Source organism: Balearica regulorum, chromosome 1 (assembly GCF_011004875.1).
Source record: "Balearica regulorum gibbericeps isolate bBalReg1 chromosome 1, bBalReg1.pri, whole genome shotgun sequence".
Taxonomy (NCBI): Eukaryota; Metazoa; Chordata; class Aves; order Gruiformes; family Gruidae; genus Balearica; species Balearica regulorum.
The window spans coordinates 13,245,303-13,262,642 of NC_046184.1; the positions used below are offsets into that span (position 1 = coordinate 13,245,303).

The window sequence follows — 17,340 nt, forward strand, 5'->3', positions numbered from 1 at the left end:
AAAGTACTGAGGTAGAAGTACATCCTTCTACCTGCTCAAGATTACTTCCATATCCTGCAGTAATTACCCAATCTCTTATAAACTAGCTTGGCACTTCTGCGAATATGTTACATCATCAGTGTGTCAGTGCATAATATTGAAATTCACCATGTTTTGGTCGTATGGTTATCTCTGCTACTTTAATTAAGTAGCAATTATGATGAAGGATTTTTTTTTCTTCACATACTGTTTTAATATTCACTTCTGATGGGATTATTCTTTGGGAAACAAGCCATCTTGTATCAGTATGACTTTATTGTGTGGACAATTCTGAATCATCAGGGCTCTTGTGAATATGATCGTAGATGTCTGTAATTCTTTTTCCTTGTTTATATGTTGTATTGAATTCGTCAGTTTTGGTCAGCATGACAATGATCAGATCTCTAAGGCTCTTTGGACTTGAACATGACATACAGTGGGACAGGCAACAGAAAAGATCTCTCTTGGTTTCTTCCTCCTGAGGCCACTTCCTTGCCTCATGACAAATTAATTAGGAATGGGAGATAGTAGAACTAGAAAGAATTTGGGGAATGCTGAATTTTTGTCTGTTACAAAGACATTCTCAGTTTGTACTAGTGGTGTATTGTCCCTTGCTCTCACTTGCTATTTTTATCCATGCTGACATCCAGGTCAAACTGCCAGATAACTCCTGTTGTCTTTCCTCACTTTCTTATTTCTTGTCTTTCCCCCGAAGGTCTCTGCTGCTCTGCTCTACAGAATTCATCTTCCAATAGCTTTCCTCTGATGTTTGTAGTGGTACTATATTTTTTCTCCTTTGTATTTATTGAACTAGAAGATTCAGCTCATCTGGTTTGCCATGTAGCATTAGGTATCTAGTATAAACCAGTTGCCAAGGCTCCTTCTGTGGTCAACGGAGAGAGATAATTACCTCCAGAGGCTGATTCATCCTGTCCAAAGATAAAGCCAGAATTAACTTGCCTAAATGTAGGTGCTTCTACCAGTAAAGATGCCTTCAGATCTCCAAGGGTACATCTGCAGTAGTATGTAATTTGTGTCGGGAGTACACTTTTGAAGCAAATCTTCTGGTTGTCTATACGCGCTGTGATTTGGTTCACATTTCAGAGTACATGAACTGGATTCCTTTCAGATGAAACTAAAAAGAAACTTGATCTTTAAGAGTGCATTTAATTGCCTCCAACCCCTGAACCCCTCAACTCAGTTCATGAAACCAGATTTGAGTTAAAACCAGCCTGAATTCTTTCAGCCTGAACTAAACCATGTCCATATCTAAATTACCTATATCAGTAGACTGCAGAGTGAAACACTTGGTGCTGATGACCCAGCATCCACAGCTACTAGGTCTTTTCAGGTGCCATGGGCTGCATGACTGTGAATGGCTTGTAGTGCATTAGGTGAGCTCTTGCTCTGTGTCTTCTGGTTTAAATTCAAGTGAAAGAAGCTTTCAAGCTGGGAGAATGCTCAGCGTGTAAATGAAGGTAACTGAGAGATTCACCTGAAAAGTGACCTCCTGATCTGAGCCAAAGCACTACTGTACTAGTACTGGTAGCCCAAGACATCTCCATGAACACGGCAGATATGAAACAGAACCTGTCAAAACCAGTGCCCTTCTTGTCTGGCAGCCGGAAGCCATCTGGGAGATGCCATAGCACCTAGAATGTCACTAAGAGCATGTGGTTAGGTCCCCAGTCCCACCAGAAGATAGGTAAGATAAATTATTCTGTATTATACAGTGCCTCTCCCTTGAATAGAGAAGAATCCTACACAATTAGCTGTGTAATTTTTAGATGGCTGAAGTCACATGATATGAAGCCCATTCTTTGTCAGAAATTAATTGCCTGAGTCAAAGAGAGCAACTTAAATGACAGAAATTACCATAGGAGACTTTAGGCATTTATATATTCCCCCAAAAAATTCTTACATAAGTGTCTTCTGCTCCTGTGAATGCCCAGAGGCACCACCACTGTATCTGCGCTGAGTACATAAGTACTTATCTACTGCCCAAGGCCATCTAGGTTTCACAAGACAGGCACCCCAAACCTGTGTCTGTTAAGGACCACATACTCCGAGCACATCTAACAGACTGACAGCATGGTATGCAACACAAACTAGCAGCCATAGCTGCTGCCATTCAAACCATAGTCAGAGGATGACTCCCTTTTGTATCTGTCCCTACATGTGTACAAGAAGTTTGGGCAGCACCCCACAAAGGATGAATTGCAAAATTGCCGTTTTAATACTCTGTTTTCCTGTCACTGTCACCCTACACACAAATTACTTGAAAATCATGATTGTGCTGCCCGAAAAGCTCTGCAGATCTACAAATCTTAGGGATACAAAAAGGAGGGAGGAGTAAGCACTTTAGAAGTCAGGTGGCCTACAATGCACTTTGTTTGTCTCATATACTCCCCTTTGCTCAAGCTGTTATATTGAGGACCATCTTGAATGTAATGTATGCACAATAAAAACCCAAACAAACCCATATGTCCTGTCCCCAAACACAATGAAGCAGCACATTGGTAAATACCCATTTTGAAATGCCTTTCACAATAAGGTACAAACTACATACCTTGCAAGAGTTGCAATTCAGAATAGGTTTGCAGTGTTTCCAAAAGACATTAAGGCTATTACCGTCAGTAACTACTTTCTATATTCCCATAAAAAATGTTTCAGGAGATTTTTTGAGGGCTTTGTTAATACAAGAAACTTTATTCGTCAAAGTGCTTTAAACCGACAGATTGCTAACACAAATCCATTATATTCAAATCTTAAGTAAAATAATATACTGTCTAACAAATAATTACAATTAAAAGATAATACATTGTTAAATAAGAGAAGCCACATTACCAGGTTTTTACTTCCTAAAGACATGGAGGAGTATCCAGTGAGATTCCTGGAGAGGCTCTGATCCTGATATCTAGCTCCAGTGGTGATAACGGGGAACTGGGGCATTAACAGGCTCTGCGAAGTCTTAAATGCAGAGCTACAAAGAAAATCTGGAGAAGAACAGGAGGTTGAGTCAGGGTTTCTGGGAAGTATTCTGAACCTTCTTTCACTCTGAATAAACCATCTGAAGAATATTTTTTCCACATATGTTTAAAATTGTCTATAATTGATACCAGAGAACTCTGATTACAATAAACTATTTCTGTTGGGTGCAAATACTTGGCAAAGAGGGAGGATTTAAGTTAGCTCAGGAATCATTACTTTATTGACTTTTAGCTACAGTATTAAGCTCCACTGCTTTACTGAGTGACTTTTTTTTTAATTATTTTTCAAATTTGCAATACACTTCAGGCCTATAAGCTGTTTTTTGTTTTTTTTTTTTTATAGCAGGTAACAAATTAGAATGAATTTTAAAATGTTATACTATTTCCATGCTCCACCCACTTGAAGCAAAACCAAAGGGATCCTTCATTGACTGTCTGCAGAGTTTCCAAAATTAGGCACTTGCCCTTGATTTTAAGACAGATTCTAAGGCATGCATAGTTGATTTGCCAGTACTTAGCTCAATCGTCCTGGCTAGTGATCAAGATCATTGAAATTGTGTAAGGTTGTACTTTCTAAACCTGCCCTTTAATGATGAGGTGCGGTTATTGCTGAGTAATGAAGCAGTGGCCAGTGGAAAATGCTGGAGGAGCCACAACTGTATTTCTCACAGGAAGCTTTTGTTGCATCGCTTCACTCTCACTCAGTCAGTGAGAACTGCTCCAACTGCCTGTTTGTGCATTTATTCCACAACTGCCACTGTTATTCATCTGCAATTCATTCATAACTAATCTGTAAATCCCAAACCCCTTTTCCTTCTGGTCTGTCTATATGACTTCCCAAATGGACACGCATGATTAGACCTAGTGGTAAGGCAGGCAGGTTATACACTGTACATTTTACAAGGGTTTTAGTGCTTAAAAAGCATTAACATGCGCAGCTCACGCCGCAGATACGTGTTAATGTCACTTTTGCCATTGGTGTTAATTTGGCCATTTTACTGTTCCTTGTGTCTTCTTTCCCATAGTTAAAGCTTTCCTATCAAGGCTTCTTTTAAATTATATTAAAAACTGTTTAGGAGACAAATATTGTTTCCCTTTAGCTTTTACTGATTCTAGTCCATTGCAAAGCTGAAGAGGGAATAGGCAGAGCCCTGGGACACAGGGGAGGTGGCCTCTTTCCCAAGATGTCCCTGCAGCCTGCCCTGGGACATTCCACAAGCTGGCACCACCATGCTTTTAGTTCCTCCTCTCATTCCCAACATGTCCTAGCTGTGTGGGGAAGAAGTCACCTCTCTCTAGCTTCCATGGTTGGCTGACCCCAACTCTAGTCCTTGCTGGAAGACAGGTCACAGGCGGTTGCTCTGAACAGCACTGTGTAGTGCTACTGGCTATGGCAAGAGCAGCATCACTCCAATACCCACAACATAAAAGCTGACACAAGGGAGGATGCCAAATAAACCTCCTGTGTAGGACAGAAGTAAACATGTTTAAAAAACCACTACGCTGTAATCCAGGGCTACTTATTTGCCTCTTTTACTGAGAGCAGCACAACAGTAGTCATGTCTGTCCTCGTTGTACAAGTGTTTGTGTGTTGTGTACTTGGTTGCTAAGATGATCGAAGCAATCAGTGCCATGTAGCACTGAGGAGGACATCAATGGTACTGTAGAGGTGTTAGAAGACAGGTGGGGTTGATTCTGCCTTCTTTCAAATAGGGTCTGTCTTCAGAGCAGGACAGATTTTTTACCTGCTGGAGCACCTGTCTAGAAGCATTTAAAGTCCCATTGCAAGACGTAGCATGCGTGTTTAGTGCAGATAATAAAGAGGAGAGGAGGGGCAAGGGAGCAGACATAGAGATGGGTAAGGAGTACCTTTTCAAAAGGTACTTTACTCCTTCAGTTATATATGGATGAGTTTTGCTTTTACTAAGTAGCTGAATGGGTTTGAGAGAGTAACTAGAGGAGCAGATTGAATGCTGTAAGAGCTGATCTTGTTGGACACCGTCTTCATCCTCTGAAAGTTTGCTGCAGACTGAAGGAACACTCTTCTGGTGGAAAAGCTGTTGACTTTTTAATTTGTTTATGGTTTTGTTTAGACTGGCCACAGTACACAGAACTGGAAGACAACTTCTGGGTTTATGGAAGCCACATTTATGCTGATTGGAAGTGTAACTCTTTGCTTGTTGTTGTTCTTGGTTTCAGCAAAAGCCTTGGAGGCTGTAATTAGACTAATTCACATTTTTAAACAGTAATAGTGAATTGGGCTTATTTTCAGCTTGGCACCTGTCTTTACAGATGCCTGAAGACTCATTTCTCAGGTGTATTCTAGAAATGCCATCGGGGTATTTTCAGGGCTGGTGAATTGGTCTGTTCTGATGTTGTGTGGTATTGTGAGGAAAACAGCAACCGGCTAGCTTGCAACAGAGTTGGCTTTGAGTACTGGCTCTGCCACTGGCTTCTTTGGTGGCTGTGGAGAGTCACTTGATGACACTGTGACTCCATGTTCCCACATTTAAAACAGGGGTGATGTTTCCTTTGTAATATGCTTTGAGATCCACTTTAGACCACAGCAAAATTACTAATAGTAGTCATATATATATATTACTCTTTTAAAGCCATAGGAAACTATCTGTGAATCTGACATAGTCCCTGCAACCAGTGGAGGTCCCTAAAATCCTTCAGAATTAGTAGCTGGGGGAGAGTGGCTGTTGTGCAGACATGCCCACGCTCCAAAGATGTGACTGCAATTTCCATAGGTATGTCCACGGTGGCTCTGAGCTCTGGCCTTGCTAACAGGGACCCCACGGTAGCGTGGAGCTCAGCGTGTGCTGCGGGCTGCACCCAAGCAGCTCAGTAGACGCCGGGGTGATGAGCCCAGGCTGAGCTCCACGCTGTTGCAGTGACGCTGTTGCCAGTATCTCCCCTAGTTAATTTAAAGCTAGCTCAAGTACGTCTGCACGAGCTGCGGTTAGGCTGTGACTGCGGTATAAAAATACACCCTACAGGAGACCACAGGCAGCCGGAGCTTCAGAGAAAGCATCTTAGTTACATTTGCAATCAAGCACGGGCTGCTGGCATCGTTTCAAATTTACCTTACCTTTGGCTCATCATTCTTCATACTCTGTAAATATAGCCTTGCTCTCAAAGTAGGGGAAGGTTTTGTTTATCCTCTTCACCTGTCATGAATGGTGTTCTAGACTAGGGCGTGCTTAAAATAGGAATTTAAATGCCTCAATTTTCATTTTAGTTGCCACTTTATGCGTACATAACTCTCACCTACCTTTTTTCCCATCCAAAATGTGGAGGGAGCTTTAACATCGTGACAATAATGCTGAGAAGCAGGTAGTTATTGCTCTGGTTTTAGAGAGAGAGAGAAATCGAGGCAGAGGCAAAGTGATCCGCCATGGACTGAACAGGGAGTCAAGGTGGGAGAAAGAACTGTCTCTACGCGTTTATTTTTCCCTAGGGGAACCATTGGTGTTTGGACCACACGGACTCAATCAGTTACTCAATCAGTAACTCACCAACTACCAATTGCATACTAATCCATTTTTTGCCAGGTGCACTGTTTTTGTACACCTTGTACTAATGTTTATAAGAGAAGCCTTAAGTACACTTTAAAATGATGCAGCAAATTAATAATATACTAAATAATTCAGTACTATACAAATTGTATGGAACAAGTATCCTCCTAGGATGTATCAGATAAATAAAACATGGGTTAGAAGTGACTCTGAATGATGGTATTGTAGGAAAGGCATCTCAAAAAATAAAGGAGTAATGATCACATCCTTTTCTGATTTATAGTCTTCCTTTCTTAATATATTTAAAATATTTGGCTCCAAATTCTAATGCTTATGGGAAAGATATACATTGAAAAGATCTGGTTTAAAGTCTCATTAGCTATGCTAAGTGTCAATTCATTTGGCAAAATATTCTCCCAGAAAACAGCTTGTGCCAGTTCAACGCTATTTGATGGCTGATTCCTCAAAGATCTATTCTGAGTATAGAAAGGAGCCACATGATTCATTCAGCTTGTGCATATCTATTTTATCTCGATAGAAGGATTATATATGGAGAGATAAAGGTTTGTTAAACAAAGTATCATTAATCACTCTGTCCGGAAATGTAGACTTTGCAGGAGCTTGCTGTAATTTGCATCACTTTTGCTATGCCTTGCCAGTGCTGCTAGTCAGAAATAACAAACCTGTATTTATGAAAAGGACAGGTTTAAGATGAAAATAATTCTATCCAAAAACTGTGAGAATGGTACAGAATCCTGTCGCCTGCACTCGTTCGACGGGAGAACACTGTATTTGTAATAAATTCCTTTTGCTCTGGATGAGTTCTGCATTTTCAATGAGGTTAACTTGGCAACATTCTAGTTGATTTTAATAAAAATAGCTGCTTTGAGGACAGGGAGCTGAGGTTGCCAAATTTACAGCTGCCTTGCACAATTACTCTTACACCTCCTTCAGGGCTACTTAGAACCAGTAAGCAAATTAAGTGTATCGATTGCAATTTTGTTGGACTAACCCTTTTTTCTTAAGGAATAAACTTGATTCCTTTCAGTATGTGTCTGCTCAGAGTGATCTCTTTTCTTTTCAGCCATAACACAAAGACAACATCATGGCTGGATCCACGACTTGCGAAAAAGGCTAAACCTCCAGAAGAGTGCAAAGAAAATGGTAGGTTATTAAGTTTTCCTTGCTGCTCAGAGGGGATTTGCCTTTGTGTGTGTGTCTCTCTCTCAGTTCTTACAGAAATCAGGCATTTGGGGGAATGATGAAAGGTGTTTAATTGCTGCTTTGGTTAGAAGCCATAAGTGATACCAGTTCTCAGTGTGCCATGTGTTTCTGCTTTTTATTCCCCTTTCTGATGCTATCCAAAGCTGAGGATCACAAGTGTGTTTTCTGCCTGTTGTGTGTGTGACTCCGGGACTGACCCTCTCCCTCATCTCCTACAGAGAACTTTGGTCTGCAGAACAGAATCCCTTTTCAGATTCTGAGCTTTTAATCTACAGGCGATTCAATGCATAAGGGAAACTAGCAGCACCGTGGGAATATGAATATTGTTTGATTGGTATTTAAAGGTACAGTGCTATGCTATTTAGTAGCCAATTTAAACAAAATAGTGTCTGATAAAACAGGATGTGGGAGGGAGAAAAGAGATCAGTGTCTGTCAGAGTTCAAGACTGCATTTGGGGGGTACTGCATTGTTAATGGTTTAAAATTTAAAGCGTAAATGCTGTTGAGGATGCTTAAAGGAGCTGTGGCTGTTGTGCAGGAGAAATGACTATATTGACAGACTCAGAGATATGGAACAATACAGATTTTATCGAGCTACCTTATATGCATTCAGTATCATTTCCATTTTTTCTCTGGTAAAGTTTCAGTAATCAAAATCATTTAATAAAGCCAAAGTAAAAATGTATTGTAATAGATCTTTTTCTGTGGAGGGCTTCTTTCATTGTTTTATAGTTCAGTGTCAGTTCAATTAGCCAGTTAAGAAGTAATGATTTCTAAAGACTGCTACTTATTTTATTACTGTGAGATACAGAGGATTAAAGGCATGCATGCTATGTGCATTAATTCAAAGCATTTTAAAATATTTTAAATGTATTAATAGGTTTTCATGTGGCATCTGATTTATTTTAAATTTTCCAAAATACATTAATTTGGTTAATGTAAATACTATTAACAGAGAGAAAACTCAGTGCCGTTTTGGGCTGATAAAGAGGTCACTGAGGAGTTGCTGGCTGTATGAAATGCAGGGTCAGTGGTTTGGTAAAGAATGGTCCTGGGTTTTTTCTAAATGGCTTCATTTTGAAAGATTGCTATATTCCAAAAATCACGTCCTTATTTCAGCAGTAATTCTGACGTTTTCTTCTGACATCAGAAATTACATGTCTGAGTGATTTTGTGATGCTTATTCTAGCACTGACAACACTAGCTCCCAGAGTAAATTCTACAGTGAATATAACAGAAGTGGTACTGAAACAAAAAAAAGGGCACAGGAGTTTTGCATTATAAATCTGTCATGTTAATTATATGCAGCTATATCGTTGCCTGGTCCTTAAGGAATATTAGTGGAAAAAGCAGAAGAAAAATCCACCAATATCTGTGGAGTGACATATCACAGAGTTACTTGGAGTAAATGTGTGTTGCTTTTTATTTTTTTTTTCCTGTTAACTGTTGTATACTGAGATTACAACAAACATCAAAATATTAAAAAAAATGCGAAAGTGTCTGAAACAATTTAAAATGAAGATCAGTGCATTAAATAAACAGCATTATTTTGTAGTTATTTGACTACAGGATTATTGAATTACTATAGTATGCTCGGTCATGTTGTTCTTTTAAGAGTTGCTCTGCTCATTAATGCAAAGTACTTGAAGTGAGGCATAAAAGACTTTAGGGAGAGATCTTCTGTTCTTACAGAGATTGGTCTTGCAACATCGTCTCTCTACCTAAGCTTCTTCAGTTGTTCAGAAATGTTTTTTTGTTTTGGTTTGGTTTCTAATCCAATACCTGCAGAAGAAAAGATTCTTAAAAAATCACTAATACACCTTAAAATGACTGTACCTTACCATTGAGGTCCAACACCAGGGACTTTATTATAGCACATGGGGATTTGGAATTTTTCTTTAGATTTAATGTCAGATCAAGGATTAATTTCGCATCTTTTAGCTATGGCTTGGTAGATTTTTTTTTATGCCAAACATCTTTTCTGTTACACTTTATGATTTATTCTGGCACATTTTACTCAGAGATACAAAATTTTAGAAAGACATCAGTGTTTAGATAGGAAATGATACTTACCTTGCTTCTTTATCGCTATCTGCATAACTTGTGTTTTTCATTGACATTCATTTTGTCACATCTGAAACTTGTATTGATTCTCTGAGATACATTATGATGTCCTTATCACCTATCAGATTCTGCTATCAGGTTTTCATTCTGAACAACCCAACTTTTGTGTTCTCCTTTCAGTGCAAATCCTGCCAAATCCTCCTTCTTCATTCTGCCACCAGCATGCACTTTCCACACCAGACAACGTCCAAGCACCATACAATATTTGAGTCCTGATGTCCTGGGCTAGTGATATTGGGGGCCCCCTCAGCTCCAGGCATTTCCTCTCTTCCACTTTCAGCTCTTCAGTAGTCCTTTGCCAAATATGATTTCTTCATTTTCTGTGGCTTCTGTATCTGCAAATCCCAGTGCTTGCTCATTTCTCTTTGTAAAATCTCAACCAACCTTCCAGCACATCCCTCCTCTTGGAAAAATTTTCACATGCCTTTGCCAAGAGACTGACAAGCTCTACCAAGTCAAGATTTCTTTGCCTGCGTGCTGTGGACTCTTTCTGTTTTCCTTTAATGACACCCACTGCTCTAAACCCCTTTGTAGGTCAGGAGGTTTTAAGGGCTGATCTTTATTTCTGACTCTGTCATGGAACTTCTGTGCAAGTTTCAGCAAATTACTTCGACTTTTCCTCTGTCAGATCTACTTAGATGGCAGGTCTTTGAAGCAAGAAATGCCTCTTACTCTCTATTTGTGTGGTGCCTATCTGAGTTTCATAATAGCAACAGGCAGAAATAGCTAGTGAATCTTCAATAAGATTCACACATTTCTGATTTCCACCAGAAAATCTTGACTTTATTAAAAATAATTGTATATTCTTTCCTGAAAATATGATTTAAATATTTGGGTTTTCTGAATTGGAATACTTCTTTTAAATTATTCATTTGGGCTTTTTTTCCCATCAAAATTGGTTAACCATTTTTTATCTATAGAGTGCTACAGAAGTTATAGTTCTGCCCCCTTGGTTTCTGTGAGCTAGATTCCCTGGTTGCTACTTTTTCTGTAAAGTCATATTATATAGCAGACTCACAGGATTTGTATGATTACAGATGTATTATGTGAGTGGTCTACTAACAGGGTCTGTTCTTTAGGAGAAAATATGGAAAAGAATGACAAGTCCCATAAGGCAGTAAAAAATGTAGTTTAATATTAAAAGGCAGTTCAGCCTTAATGACATGAAATAGGGTTTAGAGAATTCATTTTTGGTTAAGAAATGTAGTAATTAATTTTTTCAAATTCTTTAATTCATTTTAGGAAACTTTCCATTCTGGAGAAAAGTGAACATTTATTTCTTTTTCCAATTTGGGTATTAAACAGCTGTTGAAATTTCCTGGGATTAGATATGTCAAATTTCACTTATTTCATTTCTACAGATTTCAGTTGTTTCATTTCTACAAATTTCACTTATTTCATTACTAATCCATCCCAATCAGTAGTCTCCATCACTCTTAACCCTTCCTTTCTTTTTATGTGAACCTCCTTTCTCCTATCTCTTAGTTTTCAAATACAAGTAGGCTTAAGACTATAAATAAAGCTCTGATTTCACCTAGCATTCATCTGTCATCTGTCTTTCCATCTCCTCTACACCCACCAACTTGACTGCAAAATATAGATGCTTATTTAGCTGAATTGCCTTTAAACTTCATTGACGGTGAATGTCAGCTCTATTTTGACAATTAGAGGGCACAGATATCTGATTCACATGTAAATACCTGTATGCAGGCAGACTAATACATTTAGGTGTCTTCATCTAGAACCGAACCCCACCCTCCTGTCGTGTTTTGTCGGGTTATCCTTTTCCCTGTTCCTGTAGTCACAGGCGACACTTTTCAGCGAGCTCACTGCCACTTCAGCACTCTTCTTCGTGCCAACGACATGCACATCTACCCTTGTCCTCTTCATCTTTCTCTCCTAGTTGAGCCCCCTATTTCATGCTACATATGACGTCTCCCATTGGACATCTCCCATCTTGAGTCCTCCAAGCAAATTCCCTTTTGCCAATGACAGGACTTTCCACCTCCACACATCCTTGCCCTGCCACTTCATGGCGTATAGGACTTCTGCCTTTTCCTTTTCACCCAGACAGCAGAGTTCCTTCTCAGGCTCTTGTGTGGCGCGTCCAGTGTGCACATGGTGTCACAAATTCAGGATTCGGCTCCCTTTCCTTCTTTGATCATCTTGATCAATCATCTCTAAGCATTTCAGAATTTCTCAAAAAAAAACCCAAAAAAACCCCAAAAAACTGTAGATTTGTTGCTAGAACTGAATTTTTAAACCTACATATATTTATGTATTTAATATGATTCATGCCAGAAAACAAACAAACAAACAAAACAGAAGGCAAATATTAAATTCAGAATCACAAGGGCAATCAGTGATTAGGCTATGTGTAATCTCAAGGGTATAACTATCCCAGGAAATCAATAATCTTTCACATGAGTAAATAGGCCCACTTTTCCGTACTGTTTTCTGAAACTTTATGCAGTGCATATTTATCTGGACATGTCTCTTGTGAGACACAGGAGTACCTTTGTTCACTGCATTTTCAGTTTGGAAACCTCTTTAAATGTTGCTGAGATATAAGGAAAAAAAAAAGTTTTCAAACCATTTTGTGTTTTTGTGTTGTATTTTGTGAGTGCTTTAATGCTGAAAAATGCATTTTTTTATTTATTTTTTTTTTTAAATCTCACCATTTAACATACGGTCCCTCTTCATGTTCAGTCTAAGCTGCTGCCTCACCATTTTTACATGCCCCTGTACTAACCCTAGAAATGACTGAAGCCCAGCAATTAGTCTGCAGTCTTGACTATTTTGCTTGTTTCCAGCAGATATTCCTCCTCCCTAAACCATCTAACTGGTAGAAATTAGATTCAGACTTCCAGTGACAGAGGAAAGTTTATATGGGTTCCTGTATTGCTTTATTTTCACAAGTGTAAACAGGAATCCAAATCAAATATTTTCTCAAATTTCACCAGACTTTGTTAAAATTAATAACTTTTCATAGTATCTTTAGTTTGTTTGATTGTTGGCATGAAAGAAATAAAATCTAGGACTGTCATTCTCATCTTGCTTACATTTAATACATTTTGAATTTCTGCTTAAGAGTTCAAACCATGTAATGAACCATTGCATATATCCATTTTAACTTCAGCTGCCAGCAAATAAATCCTATTCAAAGAGATCCTGTAGATTTATGAGGTTTATTATTATTATTATGCATAAAATTCAACCTACTCTACTGCATTAAAACCCAAGATTTTAAGTTAATTGTTCTTTTTTTGTATTTGCTATCTGACACTTCTTTTCTTCCTTGGAGAAGATTATTTATATGGAGTAAAAATAATGAAAAGAAAGAATGAGTAATTGGCATTATCATTAATGTCCATAATTCCTGTTTCATGATGAGCATCTTGAAAGTCTGCTTTTGTTTGAAATGGGGTTTTTATTATTATTTATAAATAATTTTTCTTTTCACTTGTAAAGATTTTGCAACAGAACATATAAAATGAGTAAAAAATGGTCTCAAAACTGGAGCGTTTGGTTTCTTGCTTTAATTCATACTGAATACCTATTGATATCTTTTTCACCCAAAAAATAGATATGACTCAAACTGCTTTATGACACAAGCATTTTTTTCAGTACTTTTAGCCACACTTTTTCTTATTTACACAGAATTTTTCAGCATTTCTGTCACGATCAAACTGTAGAATGTCTGTCTGTATACACCTCCTTCCTTTTAGTAAGTGCAAGCTGCTCTATAGTTAAGCATATGCATGACTCTATCCAACATTGCAACTTAAAGTAAATCACAAACATAATAAGAAATAATTTGTCATTGTTTACCTAATTCTCCACTATGCTGTAGTAAGACATATCAACCCTTCATACTTTTGTTTCCTAGATGCATTTGGGCACGGGCATGCTGGTTTTATGGGTAAAGCATCACTTCTTGATTCCCTTACACATATTTTCACTGGAAACCAAGTAGTGTACTTTTATCTTATATGGATATCATTTATGTGTGGCAATGCCCACTAGTGGCAACTTGTAGCAGACAAATACTTATCTACAAATGGGTTTTCATTTGATTGATGTAGTAGTAGCCTTGAGTTTGAAACCAAATCTTTCAGTGGTGGAGGATACAAAGGGGTGTGGGATTATTTTGGCTGATTGGGATGAATCCATATCAGAGATTTAGATGTGAAACGTGGACGGAGCAGTGCTGCAGCTGTACATGGATAGAGGAGAGCATGGAATGAGGAGGAAACACCCTACACTGTTGAGTGGACAAAGCATTAGCAGGACATCTTGCAACTCCAGATCAAGCCCTTTTTCTGTTGAACGATGGATGCCAGTATGAACTGGGAGAGAAGGCTAGCTTTTGGGTTTTGTCTAGTGCTGTGCGACCCTGTGTCTCTGAACATGGTATTCTGCTCATTGCTTCTGATGCATTTTTCTCTCAGTGGTTTGTAAAAGCCTTTTTTTTTTTTTCTTTTTAAGTTGTCTCTGCAAACCAGATCAGCTTATGCAGGCCAGACAAGTACCTGCTGAGCTCAGGGTATAACATTATCTGATGCAGGGGCAAAGTATGTCTCAAATAAATTTAGTTGAAAACTAACAATAGATTCATACTTTAACAGAAGGAAATGGTGAACAGACAATATGAACTCATAAAGTTCATTTCCCCAGGAAACCAAAGTAGAAAGAGACATCATCTTCAGAAAAGTAGTTTTTTTCTTGATCAAAACAAGAACTCCTAAAATTATATGTCATGATTGATATCTAATGCTAAGTGCTAGTTACATTGTGTGTTAAATGGTACCATTTGTTCCACTATAGTCAAGGGTCTACCAGCATTATTATTTTAAACCTTGTTTCCAGGGAATTATATTTGCTATTGGAAATATGTTGAGAAGAATCTCTTTTTTAGATTGTGTACCAGCATAGATAGTTCTTTTCTTCAAGTGCTGGAATGTTGTTAGTTATTAAATAGGTCATCATCTAAAATAATGCTTTTATATAGAATGAGACATGACTATATACAAAGAGACCTTTGCTTATTTTATTAGAAGTTCATATGTGCTTTTTTTCAGGCAAGCTGTCTTGGAGAATTTTAGCTTAATGTTAATTTATAACATATGACTAAGCCACAGATAAATAAAGGCCACAGAAGTGTCTGTCTGTAATACAGTTTTCAGTCCATGGTCCATAGTAGTCATGCAGTTCATAAAAAATTAGTTAGTCTATGTTAACTTTCGTTATTCCTGTTGGCCTCAGTTAATAAAAAATAGCTGCCAATCACATTGAAAAAAAATTCCGTCTATCCACCTGTCCATCTCACGTGAAATTTCAGAAGTATTTAAAGTGGGTTTAACTCTTCATGGAAGCAATTTAGAGGCTGGAGTCTAAATGCTAGTTAATATTTTCCATGAAAAATACAGAACCGTTATGTCTCAATATGGACAAGTTAAATGATTTCAAATGGGAGAGCGAGCGTTGTGCCCCATCACGATGGACAGGAGGTGACTGAGGAGGTGCTTGCTCTGTGAAGCAAAAAGCAAAGAATCTCCCATCATAGCTGACGTGGGCACCTACCAGCTACTTGCTGCAACATCTGGTATGTGGTGACCCAGTGCCTGAAAGGGAATCCAGATCCCCGTGTTAGGAATTTATTTGTGCGTAAGGAATCGAGTACAAAATGACAAGCCAGAAAGGCTGCACAGTAAAGAGGGAGATAGCTGAAGACAGAAAAGAGGAAAGGTTAATCACAAACTTACATCTCGAATCTTGATCCTATCCAGGGCTTAGCAAAATATTCAAGGCTCTGCAGTATCGCATCTATCTAAAAGCCAGAGTCTGGCCTCCTCTGCATCCTCTCTTGAGGATGCACCTTATACTTGTTTCTCAAAAAAATTTCTTTTATTTTAAAACACAACAACTTTCCCTATTACAGCCTGGAAAAGAAACTATCCTGCAAGTGAGAAAAACATGTTGAGTAAGGTCCTCTGCCAGGTGGGGTGCAGAATGTAATGTCGGATTAATCGATACAGAGAGAAAATATGAGAGCAACGTAGAGCACGGCATTGTCCCTAGACATTTTAAACCATCTCCTCTGGGACGATTTGAGTTGCTGTGCCAAGGACTGATGTTTTTTTTCCCAAGGGCAAGTAAGCAATGCTTACAGAGTTCAGCTGAGAGTGCCAGGCACACAAGTAATTTTGCTGCAAACTTTTGATACTGCTCTGCAAATGCTTTTCAGTTCAGACATCAAAACCCTTCCTGTTCCAGGCCTGAGTCACTTCTGAGCAGGGACTGCCCATCATGCACTCCTGCCTGGTGGCTTTGTGATAGGAACAAATGACTAGGAATTAGGAAATGGATTGACAGACTACCAAATTCATTTCCAGTTTTGACTTAAATCCAGGTGTTTCCAGATGATAAGAACACTGCACCTATAAACCACAGAGTTTTTACTTAGAACTCTCTTTTGCAGATTATTAACCCCATTTTTAAGTAGGATTTAATGCCATCAGTTTTGTAATGGAGCTGGCATTACTTGTAATAATATTGATCACAATGAATTTTTTCTGTCATTTAAGTATATATTGAACAAGCTTTTTTCAGCTTGCATTTTCAATTTTCAGTTAATTAAACAATAACAAAATCTCTTGAACTGTCATGACCTTTGGAAGGGCATTTTGTGCTGGCAACACCAGCTGGGCATTAATTGACAAAAAAACCTTTCAATGCCAAAGTCACAATAATGATAATAAAAATAAGAAAGGGGGTACCTCATTAGTGTTTCTTCCAGGTGATTCAGTTCTTCTCTGGACAACCTGGTTGCAATAACACAGCTTATAAGAGTAATTCTTCCTCATCCTTCGGTAAGATTCAGGACAAAATAGCTGTCCCAGTGTCCAAACCTTGGCTATCCATGCCTTGGCACCAGCCCTGGGCAACCTGCTGGTATCTTCCCCTGGGGGAACTCTTGAGTGCAGGGAGCTTCTTTGGAGCACACTTATCAGCGTGACAGAGAAGTCCTTTAAGCTATAATGTACTATTAAGTATTACTTTGCTTTCAGAACCGTTACAGTTTCTCACACTCACACATACAAATCCCTGTAGAGTGCTAACCTTAAATAGAGTTGGTAATTGCAAGGACGAGAATGAATAAAAGTATTAAAAAAATTTCTATTTTCTTTGATTGTTCAGCTAGCACTTGGCTGTCTTGCACTCGCTGCTCTCACTGCTCACCCAGATTGAGTGTTTAAATGGGGAGATGCCCGGGACCCCAAGGCATCCTGCGGCTGCCTGCTGACCCGCCGCACAGGCTGCAAGGATCCCTGCCTGGACAGGTATTGTCAGCCCGGTCATGACTCTTCCAGTGACTTGAGGATTTTAGAGGTTGCTAAATGCAGACTGAGGAAGCTACTAACTTGTCCCTTGGTCCTTGATGAGGAAAATCGCACATTTTC

General features: G+C 38.7%; 1 protein-coding gene across 7 annotated transcripts in view; it reads left to right on the forward strand.

The window, feature by feature from the left end:
• The window catches only part of MAGI2 (membrane associated guanylate kinase, WW and PDZ domain containing 2), a 770,610-nt gene that overhangs the window by 527,508 nt on the left and 225,762 nt on the right, over positions 1–17,340 (forward strand). For all 7 annotated transcript variants that reach the window (XM_075774424.1, XM_075774656.1, XM_075774500.1 and 4 more), the window contains exon 6: positions 7,614–7,693. In XM_075774424.1, coding sequence (XP_075630539.1) covers positions 7,614–7,693 — 80 coding nt within the window. The remainder of the gene's footprint in view (positions 1–7,613; positions 7,694–17,340) is intronic.